The 15125-nt window shown below is 41.1% G+C and overlaps 2 protein-coding genes across 2 annotated transcripts; both read right to left on the minus strand.

Moving 5' to 3' along the window:
- Positions 1 to 637: 637 nt before the first annotated feature.
- Positions 638 to 7462, minus strand: rab1ab (RAB1A, member RAS oncogene family b). The gene is made up of 6 exons (XM_030770596.1): positions 7313 to 7462; positions 2987 to 3059; positions 2586 to 2681; positions 2264 to 2359; positions 1951 to 2082; positions 638 to 1800 (listed from the first exon to the last, which is right to left on the minus strand). The coding sequence occupies exons 1-6, from the start codon at positions 7324 to 7326 to the stop codon at positions 1603 to 1605; spliced, it is 609 nt and encodes a 202-aa protein (XP_030626456.1). The 5' UTR covers positions 7327 to 7462; the 3' UTR covers positions 638 to 1602.
- Positions 7463 to 8090: 628 nt separating this feature from the next.
- Positions 8091 to 13996, minus strand: LOC115810730 (N(4)-(Beta-N-acetylglucosaminyl)-L-asparaginase). The gene is made up of 10 exons (XM_030772727.1): positions 13635 to 13996; positions 13213 to 13351; positions 12338 to 12494; positions 11494 to 11539; positions 11109 to 11147; positions 10187 to 10275; positions 9852 to 9867; positions 9498 to 9565; positions 8651 to 8755; positions 8091 to 8228 (listed from the first exon to the last, which is right to left on the minus strand). The coding sequence occupies exons 1-10, from the start codon at positions 13756 to 13758 to the stop codon at positions 8136 to 8138; spliced, it is 876 nt and encodes a 291-aa protein (XP_030628587.1). The 5' UTR covers positions 13759 to 13996; the 3' UTR covers positions 8091 to 8135.
- Positions 13997 to 15125: the final 1129 nt, after the last annotated feature.

The following is a 15125-nucleotide window of genomic DNA, read 5'->3' on the forward strand; positions in this document are numbered from 1 at the left end:
TACATGAAACCTGTTGGCTGTGGGTGGTATTTGATGGCCACTCCTTGAATAATGATGCGACAGTTCACACCAGCGGGTCACCTGACAGCATTCTTAAACATAGACACTGACTGTTTGGATTCCTGTCTCTGGGCAAATTCCTTACTCGCTATTCCGAAGGATCATTTTCCAATCCACAGGAGTAATGTGTTGCTTACAGGAGAAGAGAGGCATTAAAACCAGCAGAAAAAACTCCCAGGAATGCAACTTATGATAAAAATGCAAGTGCATTCCAGCCAGTTTTAGGGAATAGGGTACCTCTCATACTTGTGATTGGTAAGTGGTCTAGTTGATCACTCTAAAATGATAATCTAAAACAGTTCTGACTCCACCAACAGTAGTAAACTAGACACCAAGTGATAAACTAGCATGTTCCTTTAAACTGTATTCAGTTGCCTTTATTACTAAAAAAAAAAAAACCATAGTGTTTTTGAACGTAATTGTGAAGTTGTGCAGCGTCTCTCACACAAATAAATGGCCAATTTGAAAACAGATAAATGGAACAATATACTTTCCATACAAATGTAAAATAAATAGTTAAAACAGAACACATCTTCTACATGTTCCACCAAGAACTGCAGACATGGCTGATAGCGTACAGACTGGTTGTACAATATTTATTTCACTTTTCTGTTAAATGTTACATATTGCGCAACAAAATTACAATAGTCTGTAGCCACGAGTTAATGGCAAAGATTCAGAGGTAAAACTACTCAGATCATGTATGAACTCTACAGAACTACCAAATCAGATCTTACATATATATACATAATATATTATGTACATATATATATTTGACTATATTGTTTTTGACATTGGACAGCGAAACACTCTTGTGCAGTTGCTTGTGACGCAGGTTGGCGCAACATCTCAAAGGGGACAGAGACCTACACATGCCAATATAAACAGTCAATAAGAAATAAACCAAAAAAAAAAATAAAAATAAAAAACAAACAAACAAACAAAAAAAGGACAGAGAAAAAGAGTCAGTGAATTTTTTGACCACAGACCAGCCCTGCAGAAGGAATGCAGTAAGATACACACACACAGACATGCACGCGCACACACATGCGCGCACGCACGCACAAACAGACACGCACACACAGACAAACAGACACACACACAGATGTTATTCTGGGAATCCTGCACACAGAGAGGAATTAAAACAGTTGAGTGAAAATGCCTTCCGTCTTCATGAAGAGGACTAGTGGGTGGGGTTTAAAAGCAGACCCACCTGGGTAGGAGGGGTTTGAGTAAAAGGGGGAGGGGTTATTGTTACCAAATCTCTGACCTCATCTCATTTTTAGTTTGTGACGGGGAGGGAGGGGCCAGAAAATTTTTTTTATTTGTGGGTTTTTTTCTTTCTTTTTTCTTCCTTTTTTTTGGTAGTGCGGCTACATACAGTACAATTCAGGCAACTTAAATTGTTTTCTCTCTCTCTCTCTCTCTTGCACTTCTTTCCTTCAAAATCTTTCTCTCTCTCTGGTATTGTGGGTCTTCTTAAGCTTGAGATTCTTGGGAGCAGGACCAAGGGCGATGGAGACTGAGGGGGGGCAGGGGGCCTCAGCAGCAGCCCCCAGAGGCCGGCTTCACAGGAGTGCTCTGAATCTTGACGTTCGACTTCTCCGAGCCTCCGGCTGTGGCCCCTGGACCCATCCTCTTCTTTATCTCCGCCGCCATGGTCATAAAGGCCTGCTCCACATTAGTGGCATTCTTAGCACTGGTTTCCAAGAACGGGATGCCCAAGGAGTCTGCAAATTCCTAGAGAAAGGAAAGGAGGACATGGTTTTGATTGGTCGCAAACGGCATCACATCAACTTTCAGCAGACCCTCTGGGCAGACACGCTACATGGTAAACCACGTTTTTAAAAACAAACTACTTCTCAGGTTCACGAACAGACACTAAGTTACCTTTGCTGTTGTGTAGTCAACCACTTTCTTTGTTGTCAAGTCACATTTGTTGCCAACCAATAACTTGTTCACGTTTTCACTGGCGTAGCGGTCGATCTCCTGTAGCCACTGTTTAACATTATTGAAGGACTCCTGTGGGGGAAAAAGAGGATGGACCAAAAGCACTGAGAAAGAAGAGAACTGCTGTTTGAGTAGGTCTTTGGTTATCAGCCTGTGTGTGTATCTCCTGAGTGGAGGATCAGTAAAGTGTGTGTGTGTGTGCGTGCGTGCGTGATGTTGTCTGATTCCTGTGAGCCTGTCAGGCCCTGCTGACCTGGTCTGTAACGTCATAAACTACGATGATGCCATGTGCTCCTCTGTAGTAGCTAGAGGTGATGGTGCGAAACCGCTCCTGCCCTGCCGTGTCCCACTGTTAAAACACAATGACAAAAAACCCCCATACTCTTATCAGACCTGCATTATTACAACTCTCACATTACACTTACATGCTTCAACTGTTTACACAACATCTCACGTCCACTCCATGAATTCAGATTACTGTATTAATGACTGTGTTATGTTCATCCAGCTGTCTGCCACACGCTCTGTGGTCAAACCGTCCAGTGTAAGAGTACCGAGCCCAGAGGAGAACTCACAATCTGAAGTTTGATGGTCTTTCCGTCTAGCTCTATAGTCCTGATTTTGAAGTCCACGCCAATAGTGCTAATGTAGCTTTCAGTGTATGTGTCATCCTGGAAAAGAGAGACGAAAGAAAAAGTGCACGTCAGCATTCTCACTCTGCCCTCATATCCTGTTTTCAAGTGTTACAGCATTACAGAATCCTTTTCACAGCTTCACTATGCTATTCACTGCTATTCAGCTCCGTTTACACTCCCCTCAAACTCTCTGCAGTTTTTTTTTTTAATTAAGGCTTGAAAGTGCCCTTGTGCCCTGAGCTCTAGTGACCTCTGAACTAAACACCCCATTAACGCTCCACGCTCTGTGTGAAGGACTCTGTACACTTGCGGCAAACCAGAGGAGAACACAGGACACTTACGGCAAACCGGAGGAGAAGACAGGATTTTCCAACTCCAGAGTCTCCAATCAGCAGCAGCTTGAATAAATAATCACTGCGGTGAGAGAGAAAGAAAACATGGATGTTAAACAATCTAATCTCAAAGTCATGCGCTGGAGTGAGGGCCCTCCACTGGATTAGATAACTTGACGAAAACCAACAGCATGTCTTTGGAATCACTCTAATCTTCAAAGCAGAAACTGTGAGGCATATGCTTGCATGTCAAAACCATGCAGGAACCCTGCTGATAACAACTGTATGGAGAGAGAGAGAGAAGTTCTTAGCTGTGAGTTCCTGGAAGGTTTAATGTAATTTTACCTCCTTGACTGCTTCATAAGGTGAAGTAAACCCTGAAACCATTTCAAGCTATTCAAACATACCCGAGGCTTCCAGGGCCTGTCTTCATAACTGTTTATGTTGAGATGAGAGAGACCGAATGAATCTTAGGACAGGACACAACAAAATTCCTGTTTCCACTGCAGCTAGGTCACATGGTCCTTGACTGTCTTTTCTTTGATAGTTTTACAGAGATCATGCTTTACCTATCAGACAAGACTTTCCATTCTGCTATATGAAAAATAAGACGCCCCGCCCCTTTCAGAGTGGAAATAGAGCCTTTCTGAGTCACAGCACAGTGGGGGGCCTTGTTCCTCACTCAGGTGAGTGCTGAACTCTGTCCACAGGTACTGGCAGGTTTGGGCTGAGCCACACACAGCCGAAAGTCATTAGAGAGTCGGTGAGAGGAGAGTGACAGAACGACCAATGCACAGCCACTAAAAGAGCTCCACAGTCAAGCTTTCTGTCCATAACTGAGCCGTCCCTAGCCAAACCAACCAGAGGCCCAGACAGGACATAGTTTCCTGTTTCAGAAGCGGGCAATGAGAAACAAATTAACCCTTTTCCAAAGAGAAGTCATGACTCGATTTCCCTTCAAAAAATGTTTTTTTTTTTTTTAAATTATTATTATCATTAAGCATAACAGGATGTAGCCGGACAAGGAATAGCAAAAAACACAACTCAGCATTACCACTGGTTATGGAGAGCAATTTTACAGCCTAACAGCATCACTCATTCAGTACAGATGAAGTCTATCCTTATGACAAAACCCTCTGTTGTCAAGTATCTTTAGAGGGGTGTTTTTTACCCAGGGGGCCTGGATAATGAGAGGCATATTGGGAATGCAGTCAAACAAAAGCAAGCAAAAAACAAAAAAAACAAAAAAAAACAACCTATAAAGTATCAGACACAATGGATAGCCATAGATATACATGTACTTATTATGTGGTTATTTAGTCATTTACAGTAACTTGCTAAAGGATATGTTCTGCCATCACGACTCTCTGTAAAATGACACAATACACTCTATTCATATCAACATACTTTATCAATATACCTCTTATACATGTAGCTGTATTTAAAGCTGCTCATGACAAATAAGCTGAAAATGTAAACTACACGCCCGCGTGCACTCAGCTAATCCACAGCAACAAGGCTGGCCAATTCTCCCCGTATACACATACAGGGGAAAACAGGTTAGCGCTGCCGTGGAGAAACTGGAAGGGAGGGGGGGGGTTGTTGCTTCTAACCGTACATTTCAGAGTATGGACAAAAAACAGGACACAGTCATCAGTCTTCCATAGGCCTTCATACAGGAGGCTTAGATATTTGTTAATTAAATGGTAGCCCCTGCATGCAGCCGAGAGGCCAAGAAACCTGAGTAAGCTGATTAAGCATTCCAATGAATGGGGAATTTTGACCGGTACCATCAAATGGCCAGTCCATGGGCCTGGCTGTGGCACAACTGCCAAGGGGAAGGAAGTTTTTCTCTGTGGATCCTGCCGGCAGATGCCTGCCCCAGGCTGCCAGCTCAGCTCAGTTCAGCTGCCTGGTGCTTTCCTGTCTTCCTTTCCCATTGTAATGAATTCAAGTCATGCTGCTTTCATTAGACTGACGGCAAATGGACAATAACCAGCCCTGTGTACAGCGCCTCCATACAGAGCTCAACCCCAAAACCCTCCCTACACTATACCTGCCATTTGGCTAAAACCAGGAAAAGGTCTTCCTGAATTCTGAGAATGTGGTTAAGAATTATATTGGAACAACGACTATATTTTTCAATGGAAAGACTTGAGACAAACTGTCACATTCAGTACAAACGTGACATGCTTCACAAGTGTGACTCGCCTCAGAGAGCGCTATAGAACCCAAAGCAAGTTCGGCCCAGGATAAAGTCCTCTGAAAACTCCTGACCAGCCATAAAAACAGAGAGTCTGACATTCCTTTACAGAGAAATGTCTATTTGTTTCTGTCCACAGTTTCTGTTGTGCTATGAAATGCATGCATAGGCAGTGACCATCAAGGACCCGGCCCCACACACAGTGCACTGAGGACTGGGCTGTATAGTGGGCCTACTGAAGAGCTCTGGATTAACTCAGTGTGAAAACTGAAAACTCCCAAAACTGTGACTGTAGTGGGATGGTGGGACAAGGTGTACTAGAGGGTGAGTAGTTGAGCCAGAGCATGGTCTAAGAGAGCATAGACATCTAAGGTGAGGAGCTGCATGGCGAGCAGTTTTGTCTGAGTGGTGTACATCTGAATAGTGTCAGCGGGTAATCATTCTCTGATATATGCTCAAAAGCACACTGTCATGTCATTTAACTTATGGCCTCATTTTCAGTGGGGGTGGGGGCACTCGCTTGGCATGAACTCTTTCACAACAGATGTCTGCATATCTCTTCCTTATTCACTTTGTCTCATCTCAAATTAGCAAACATCCCTTTAAAAAGACTCCAAGTCTTTCCCACATGTTTGGAAAATACTAAAAATTGAAATGGAGAAACAATGCAGCACAACAGTGTTGTAACGTCAGACTGAGTCATACCATAAACATTATTTTCAAGCAAAACTGCAATGGCTTGAGTAAACCTTGTGTACAGCGAGTTGCTCAATTGTCAATGAGCTGTACGAAGCATGGCACACAACATGTGACCTACACATGACTAACGGCCAATCAGAGAGGGATGGCTCCTGAGGCAAGCGACACACTTCACATATACACTTGTGGAATGTCATGAAACAGTGAACTGAGACAATTTAGGGACTTAAAACAAATCAATGATTGAGGCTGGTTGCGCTGGCAAGCTACAAGCTCAAAAATAATTAAAGAGATTGTCTGTAAGAGGAGAGATAAAGATTTACAAAGCAGTCGTGACGGACGACTTGGTAATGTAATGTTCAGGGAAGAAAAACAGCAACCAGTGTAGAGCATGTTAAGAGTCTGAAGCTGGGCAAAAACATAAAGGAAACTGCACGTCAAAGTAATGATAGCCATCATTCAGGGAAAACACTGACATATGAACCTAGTTTTGTTTTACCTTTTGAGTAACCTTAAAGGTACATATTAGACTTCCTGCTTACAAAATTGGACCAAAGTTGCATAATGTTTGTTATGGCACGTTAGAATGATTGTTTCGCCAAATTTTCTCGTTAGATTACTTCACTTAAGAGATGATCGGTATTTACTGTGTGGAGCCAATATGCGTTTGGATATTTCTGTCAGATGCAGATTCCTACGGCTGAGCAAACAAAACCATAGGCTGTTAATTGTTAACTATAGGTTCGTTTTGCTAAGTTCACTAACATGCACAATCGAATCAATAACCAGGACAGGTTAGCAATTAAACTAGGTTAGCAAGCCAGAGGGCCGGTGCTAACTGGCAACCGGCAACATCTATGCTAACGTAATAAACCAGAGTGAAAAGAAGGCGTTAGTTAATTACTTGGGCAAGCTCTACGTGTTAATTGCTGGAGTACTCAACTTGGTTCATGGACTATTTGTTACATAACTTAGCGTACAAGTTTCAAGAAGCCTGTGACAACTATTTTAGCCATGAAACGTTAATCTACCAACTAGTGTTTAACAATCAAGCTAAAATAACTTTGTAGTCTATGGATAATGGAGTCCATCTGCCAAAGACGACAAATGATGCATGTAAAAGATATTTCAACATCCCTGCTGTTACACGGCACTGACATTGACAGCTAATGCATTAATAGCGCAATTAGTACAGTTAAGGCACAATTTACATTAGGACGTATACATAAGACAAAGTAACATCTCTTTACGCACTCGCGGGTGTAAGCTAAACTAGTTGTGTTCAAAACAATAAAACAATGGGTTGTTGTACTGTGCAGTTTGCTAGATAGCTAATGCTAACTAGACAGCTAGATAACCTAAAACCTCCGTCACTGTGACAATCAGCGAGGAATAAATTTGCAGGATTGCTTGGTGGGAGCATTTTCACTTACTATTCAGGATTCATTGTGGAGTTCACACCGAAATCGCTCTTCTTCTTAAACGACACTCCCGTACGTGTTGGTGTTCTAGTAATAACGATCAGTCTTCTCAAACAAAAAGTACCTAGCTGCCCCAAACCAAGAGGCTAGTCGTTCAGAACCCAAAATGGCTGCCAGTTCAATCAGGAAATAGCAACTCCTCAAACAGACAGCGTAAGCGATCGCTGATACGAGAGGTTCTCGGGAGTAGTAGTCTATTGTTTAGAATGATCGTTTTAAGGAATACGAGCAAGACACTGTAATTGACTACAATACCCTATTACATCGAGGTACCATTGATAGATTTAGCCGTCTCTAAACAAACTCGCAACAGCTAGAATCCCACTGCATATCAGAAAGCAAAAATTACGTCATTAGTGAAACGTGGCATAACGTTCGTCAGAAATTGAGTCATTGATCAATATTACGTGTGTCTCCCTGGTCAAAGTCAGAAACATACAATGCAATGACTTTCAACTATCTGCGCACGTTAATTAACTTGATGATAACGGATACACTGTTGAGAACGTCATTCACAAAATTAAACCATTAATTCGTTCGATTACGCACGAAATAACATTCAACAAGTTGTCTTGAGAGTGATCTTCAAAGTTTTGAATATGATAAATATCATTTGACAGGATGAAAAAATGGTCATTACACAAAGCAAAATGAAGTTTGTACATTTACTGTTTGAAGCATAGTTAAAATATGTAAGACAAGCTCCTAATTCTCACATTCTGACTTCTGTTGTAAAACAAGTACAGAAGGGCTGAGTCTGAAGAAATAATATAATCTATGGAGAGGAAATCTGTCTCTCCACTGAATCAGCCTTCTGGGTCCAGGATGTGTAAGGGAACTCCACTGAGGAAACAGCGCCCACCTCTCCCTGTAAGAGCAAGAACAATATGTACACAAAAAGGCAAAACCTTTGACCCACCCCCAAAAAACAACAAAGAGACAGAACATTTAAAGTGAGTGAATCCTTACTGACTTTAATCAAACAAAACCTCTGAAAATCACCATGCAGAATCTTTAAAATAATTGCCAAATATTAAAAATATTGTAAAAAAAATGTTGCATGTATTGTACATATATGCATGAAAATGATAAATATTCAAAAACAATATTACAAATTGGGGCCCTTTCATTTGCCTTTGCCAGGGCCTACACAGAATTTTACAGATACGATGCTAACTCCAGCTGAGGTAATGTAAACATGAATAGGGTCTGGCCCTCTACAATTAGTGCTCAGTGAAGCTTCTATCCACTCTGCATGATTCATATAACCCAAAAAGTGTTTAATAGTACCTTCGTGTTCAAAGCAATAAGTCCAATCTCAAAGCATTTGTCCTGGCCTGTTCTCTGTGTGATGTCAGCAAGGACTCTACGACACGCCTCTTTGGGAGAGAAGCCCTGGGTCGGACACAGAACAGGTGTAGTGGATGTTAGGTGTGTGATCAGTCATCTTTGTGCCAGAGACATTGCATGGCAACTGACTGCTACTCTTTTAACGAGATTTACCTTGACCTTAGCATAACTTACCTCTGTCCTCAGGAACATATCAAATCTGCACTCCCGTGACTAAGTCCTAACACATACCATTAAGCACCAGAAATAATAACAGTACAAAGGCAGATCTCAGCATCACTGACACCCACTCAGGCAAGGGTAAGCCACACTTGCCCCATCCTGTCCAGGTACACCCAAATCAGCCAGCCTACCCCCCTAGCCCTGTCCAGACGTGCCCAAATCAGCTAGACAGGGAGCTGGTGAGCTCCCAAACCAAACCATCTTAATGAGTGCCAGTGAAAGACAGCTACAGCTCTGCAGGAAGGGTGTGGTCTAGCACTGCACTCATCAGAATTGACTGTAACATACATGATAAACAAAAACAAATCTGTTTAAAGGAAATAACATAGGAACAACTGTCTGCCCCATCTTCAAAATGTGAAAACTCTTCAATTTGAGCTAGGAACTTTTATGAAATGCATCCAATATTTAACGAACAGCATGAAATGCTAGGTTTCCATGGTGAACTAGCAGGAGTAAAACACGAAATCATAACAATAATCCACCTACACATCTCCTTACTGAGTGTGCTGCATATTCATGTAATGAAAATGATTATTTACAGAAATATTATGTCTAACATTACCTGTCTCATGAGTTGGACAACATGGAAACTTGGGCAGTAGCACATGATTTTATCCCCATCTCCTGTAGCTGAAGAATCATACACACATTTAGTCTACATTTCACCACTATTATCACAAATGACAACTCATCCCATGGGCTTAGTCTTCTCTCATTCCATCCTGGGGTTCAGAGATGAGCCCTTAGGATAAAACACACAAGTGTCTTCTTCTGATATGAAACTACATATTGTATGACTTTCATGTTTGTGTGTGAGTTGTTCTCTTCAAAAAGTCATTGACTGTTTGTAACAGTAACAACAAAATTTAGTTGTTACTCAGTCAACTCAGCAACGAGCCAGAGCAGAGCAACCAACCTGCTGCAGCTCCAACCTAAAAAACAAAAAGATTTTCTAAGAAAATACTGATATACATTAAAAGTAAAAAAAAAATAATAATGATAATATAACTTACTATAAACTATGATACGAACTGATATTAAACTATGCTTGCTGTAAGCAATCTGTGGGTTTTTCTTACTAAATCATTTAATGGAAAAATGTCAATATTTTATTTGGTTCCAGGCTGTTGGAATCAAGGTCAGAAAAGACTGTTTGTGGGTCACTGAATCACTTTTGGTTCTTTAGGCGGACTAACACTTTGAGTAGAAGTTACAAAATAATTGTATGTTAACTGAAGTTAGAGGACTTGCCGTATGGTCAGCATACAGGCCGCTGCCTGGCAGGGGAGAGTCTCCCACCCGCCCTGGGGACTTGAATGGGACTCCAGAAGTGGAAACTCCTGCAGGATAAGAACAAACTCAGTAACTCACTAACTGGGGGTGTGCGATATGTATTGTCTAGGATAATATTGTAATGGTTGTTTTAATGATGTGAGAGCTGACATTATTGAGTGGGTCACTCACTGTGAAAAAACCAATCAAAAACACGCCTGGAGAGTCCACGCGTTCACTGTGTCATGTAGCCTGAGTAGGATACACTACTGTGTGTGTATTATGTAGCCTGAGTAGGATAGACTACTGTGCGTGTGCGCTGAGAGTGCATGCAGTGTGCTAGTGTAGGAGTACATGGTCACCCCACCACAAATTATGCTAGCACAGCTAGCTAAAAATGCATGACTGAAGTTAAAAATGAGTGAACAAACAGCGCGAGGAGACGAAATACTACCAGCCTCGCAATCTACGTCGTTAGGTTTAATTGTTAGACATGGACCATTCTCACGCGCATGGAGGTGGTTTGGCTTTAAAAGACGGATGTTGCTCAAAAGACGCCAATCTGCAAACTATGTCGGAAATCGGTTGCCGTTAAAGACAGTTCGAAAATAAATAAGACCTGTTTTCCTTAAATATGTTGTTGTAAATATGTTGTAATATCATTAGTAAGCAACAATTAATATCGTATACTTATCGTTACTGATAAAATCCCAGGAAATATCAGGATATAATTTTTTGTCAATATCTCACACCCCTGTCACAAACTCAGATTAGTGTTGTGACCAGTGACTGGATGATAAATGTCTGCAGTAAGGAGAAAGAATGGATAAAGACTAAAAGGAGGAAAAGGAGAGGACAGAGTAATAATGAAAATGAAGTTGGCCACCTGAAGCTGTCTTACCCACTGTAATGTTTCCCATGAGGTCCAGCGCGATGAGGCCTGGAATAGGAAATAACACATACAGGATTCAAAACAAACACACACACACTGTAATGAAGCCTGGAATCGGACATGACACAAACAGGGTTAAATGCTCACAACTGGTGTGTATGGAAGGGTTAAATGCAGATGTCAAATTCACTGCTAACTGCTAAAAGTGTGTATGTGAGATCACAGAGATTTACATTTACATTACATTAACATTCAGATTTACGTTAAATAACAAAATGTGTTAATCTCCCCCACTAAATAGCTCCCTCTACAGGAAACACACATATATAGCACATGAAAGCACAGAAAATAAAATTTAAATGTCGAACAATTACAAATAACAGAGTATTCTTACCTATTGTATCATGTCCTCTCATTGTCCTATTCTTCTCTAAAAATTCCTTTAAAAATACAAAAGAAAGCAAAAACACATATTTATGTTTGGATCATGTTGGTGTAGATAGATAATTTGCTGAAAAAAATGTAATAAATTCATTGTCCATCCACAGAGGTGGCATGTATGGAAAAAGTCTTTAGTCGAGTGGCTTCTTCACAAGAGGAATGCAGAAAATCATAGTCAGATGTATTCCTTATACTCAGGAAAAAAAACCCTACAAGCCATATTTGACAACAACAACCTTCTTCTGGGTGTATAAATGAATAATCTGGATTACACAGACTTTACAGAGGCAATTACTTTAAAATGAGATTATTAAATCCATTCTTAAAACACCCTTACCACAGTACACTTCTCTGTCTGACACACTGTAAGTTTTGCTTATTAAATGATAAGCATTTCAAAAACACTGTCCATCATATAAGGAATTATACAGGAAATAAAATGTGAAACACAACATTTTGACACAAACAAATACTTGAAAAAAAATATTTTCACTCAATGCTCATGAATTTCCAATTAGACCAAAGGTAACGAGGCAACATCTGCTGGGCCACATCAACCACAAACCAAGAGCCAGTCAAGGTCCCAGGAAGCCTGTGACTATACTCCTAATCTAACTCATAAATGTCTTAGATTAGGTGTAGAGCAAACATCTGTGGGAATGTGGCCTTCCACGCCCTCTGAAATTAGGCAGGGTCTTTCAGCTCAGTCAAAGAACATGACACAGCAATTTCCTGAATGAGAACAATGATTTTTCAACAGCATTTGTAATGCTTAGCCTTTAGACAGGACGCGCTACCTGATAGGCAGTGAGAGAACTAGCTGTCAGCAGATTTTCATTGGGTTCCACACTGAAGCCCTGTTCTACAGCAAAGGCCAGAGCTCCCTCTCCCACCAGCAGACTGTGGTTGCTTTTCTCCATCACCTTACGAGCCACACGACATGGCATTCCTACCCTGACCATGTCCACAAAGAGACAAAGACAGGTTAAAGGTTACACTACAAGTTAAAAAGAACATGCTCCGTAATAATAATTTATTGTGGTTCAAATCACACCAATCTTCACACACAGCTTCATATTACATCATATTTGCTCTCAACAGCTAAGTTCTTGGTGGCAAACTTATCCTCCTGGGTGTTTTCTATCAGCCATGCAAAGAATGTGTTTAAGTTTTATCTGGTTGTCCATCTCAAATGTCAGATCCTTGGGTTTATCAAACTCTGAAGTGCTTTAGCTTTGCCTGCGACTGTCAAACACCACAGGTCTGTATGACCTTCTCCTAAGAGTCCCTGCAGTTTGAGCTGACAATATGCTAAAGGTTAAAATGACCATGAGAAAACTACTCAAAATCTGTTGATAATATTGTGAATTGAGTCCATGTCTTCAAGAGAGCATCAATTGTTTTATGGTCCAAGAAGTAAACACTTTGATGCCGTAAACTGAAGCAGAGCACGGATGCAAACATTCGCACACGAAAATGGGAGGCTGCATAATTCTTCCTAAATAAACTTAACTCCAAAAACTATCAGCTGCTACAAAACTACTACCTTGTGTACAGATAGTTGAGCTTAAGAATTGTCTGGTGTGATGCATGAAAAAGTCAACACTAACATTTGACCACAGATATGCTGTGGACCTGATTGATAAGGCAATATTTCACTGTAGGCATTTACCCTCGTAACGCAGCAACAGCACCGAATCTCCCCGGTACTCCCTCCATAATCGCCGCATCGCATTCTAATACACCCCGGTTATTAGGAAACCCTCCTCTTCCCACGATGTGACGTCCTGTCTCCTTATCATCCTCAACCTCTGAGACAACAGAGCCAGTGTTGTGTTAAGTACGACACATTTACGTTGGTAATTAACGGCTGTATATCTACTAAAATTTCACGGTCACGCGGGATTTAATTATCAAATACTTTATATAAGTGTGCCTATACATTATTTTAACATGAAACACGCAAAGACGGCATATAACATGAAATACTTAAATATGCAAAAGAATGTAACAGTACAACACACACTGTTTCACACTGTTTTGGGGGGGGGGCTGAATCCATCCACCCGTAATAAAGTGCTACAAGAACTTTACCTGCCAGTGCCTGCTCCACTACATCAGTGGCATTCTGACCAGCTAAAATCATACTTCGCATTCTCTCTACTGCAGGCTGCGAGAAAGACCAAGTTCCCACTGCCGCCATCCTCTTTTTAATCATTTGTTGGTCAAGCGAAAAACATCATGTTTTTGCGTCTTCTGGAGGAATGCAAGACGGCCAGTTGGCAGCCATACAGAGTGGCGTGTGGTGTTAAAGTCTTGATTTCTTTACAGAGAACCATACAACGGTTCAGGAAAACCTCTTACGCAACGCGGATGTACCGCACATATATATCAACTGCTTTGGTGCCAGATTGATCAGATAGCTTGCACACACACTGAACAAACACAAAAACTCATTCAATCAAACTTAAATTCCACCTCTCAACGCGATGTTTATCTGCACAGAATTTTGTCTAAAACAACAGGACTTCCGGGGCACAATCGGAACGTATGCTAATCGTCAAAATAAAGGTCCTTTTAAAGAAAAAATGTCACTGAACTGAGAAATAAATTTTGAATACGGTCACTATAGGATTGCAATATCATGTCATGAGAAAAGAGCCTACAAATATCCTGTCTTAAGTCTTGACATTTACACACACACACACACATATATATATATATTAGGGGTTGCACAGAATACTCGAGCATTCGAGTTCTCGAGCAGTTACAGCAATTCTCGAGTTTCTACATCCAGTAGGCCTACTACTTAATCGCAAGGTGCTTGATCTCGCGCGCACGCAGTTTCCAGTTAGAGCCTTTGGTAAACAAGTGGAGAGATGGCGACAGCAGAAAAGAGTAAATCAATTATTTGGAAGTTCCAGCGACTAGTACGCCGAGTGAACGGGTTTTTTCACAGTGACTCATCAGAGATCAAGCCTCCATCCTACTCAGGTTGATGCCCTCGTCTTTTTAAAGACGTCTAGATCTTAAGGCCCGTAGTCGCACGTTTGGGGAAGATGAGATAGAAAGCGACAATGAGTAGCAATGTCAAAGTCGTAGAGCTGCAGCACATATTTATCAGAGTTTGTAAGGCCTAATTAACCTGGGGAGTATTGCAGAGAGCGGGTTTAGTGAAAGCTCTGAGTTAGTTAACTCAGAGTAAGTAGTAAACCTCCTAATAGAAGAGCCCTATTGCTTTGTTTTGCTAGGAGAATGATGCCATTTGGCTCCTCTATTAGGACGCTACTCTGAGTTTTCACTAAACCCGCTTTCTGGAATACCCCCCTGTTCTGACCTCAAAATAGGTCGTTCTAAAATCAAATGAATGGAGGATGTTACTGAGAACAATGGTTTCGTTTGTATAAAGACTTGCTAAGATTTTAATTTTTCAGATAGATCACTAAGAGAACTTATTTCTTTAATGTTCAACAATAATAACTTATAAGACCGTTAGGTTGTGTGGAAGACGTGCCCTGGCAACAGGCAAGCAGTTTTATTTTCTATTATTCATCCTCACATCGTGGATTACCGAATGTGTATTTG

Source organism: Chanos chanos, chromosome 4 (genome assembly GCF_902362185.1).
Source record: "Chanos chanos chromosome 4, fChaCha1.1, whole genome shotgun sequence".
NCBI lineage: Eukaryota > Metazoa > Chordata > Actinopteri > Gonorynchiformes > Chanidae > Chanos > Chanos chanos.

What these genes read in the sequence shown, in the direction of transcription:
- rab1ab (XM_030770596.1), bottom strand. An exon ending in AGACCATCAAACTTCAGATT is followed by an intron (nt 2,360 to 2,585) that starts GTGAGTTCTCCT and finishes GTGTTTTAACAG; the next exon opens with TGGGACACGGCAGGGCAGGA. An exon ending in TTGACTACACAACAGCAAAG is followed by an intron (nt 1,801 to 1,950) that starts GTAACTTAGTGT and finishes TCCTTTCTCTAG; the next exon opens with GAATTTGCAGACTCCTTGGG.
- LOC115810730 (XM_030772727.1), bottom strand. Translation starts at nt 13,758, where the DNA reads ATGATTAAAAAGAGGATGGCGGCAGTGGGAACTTGGTCTTTCTCGCAG. An exon ending in GAGAGGACATGATACAATAG is followed by an intron (nt 11,148 to 11,493) that starts GTAAGAATACTC and finishes TTCCTATTCCAG; the next exon opens with GCCTCATCGCGCTGGACCTC. An exon ending in TTGTCCAACTCATGAGACAG is followed by an intron (nt 8,756 to 9,497) that starts GTAATGTTAGAC and finishes TGTCCGACCCAG; the next exon opens with GGCTTCTCTCCCAAAGAGGC.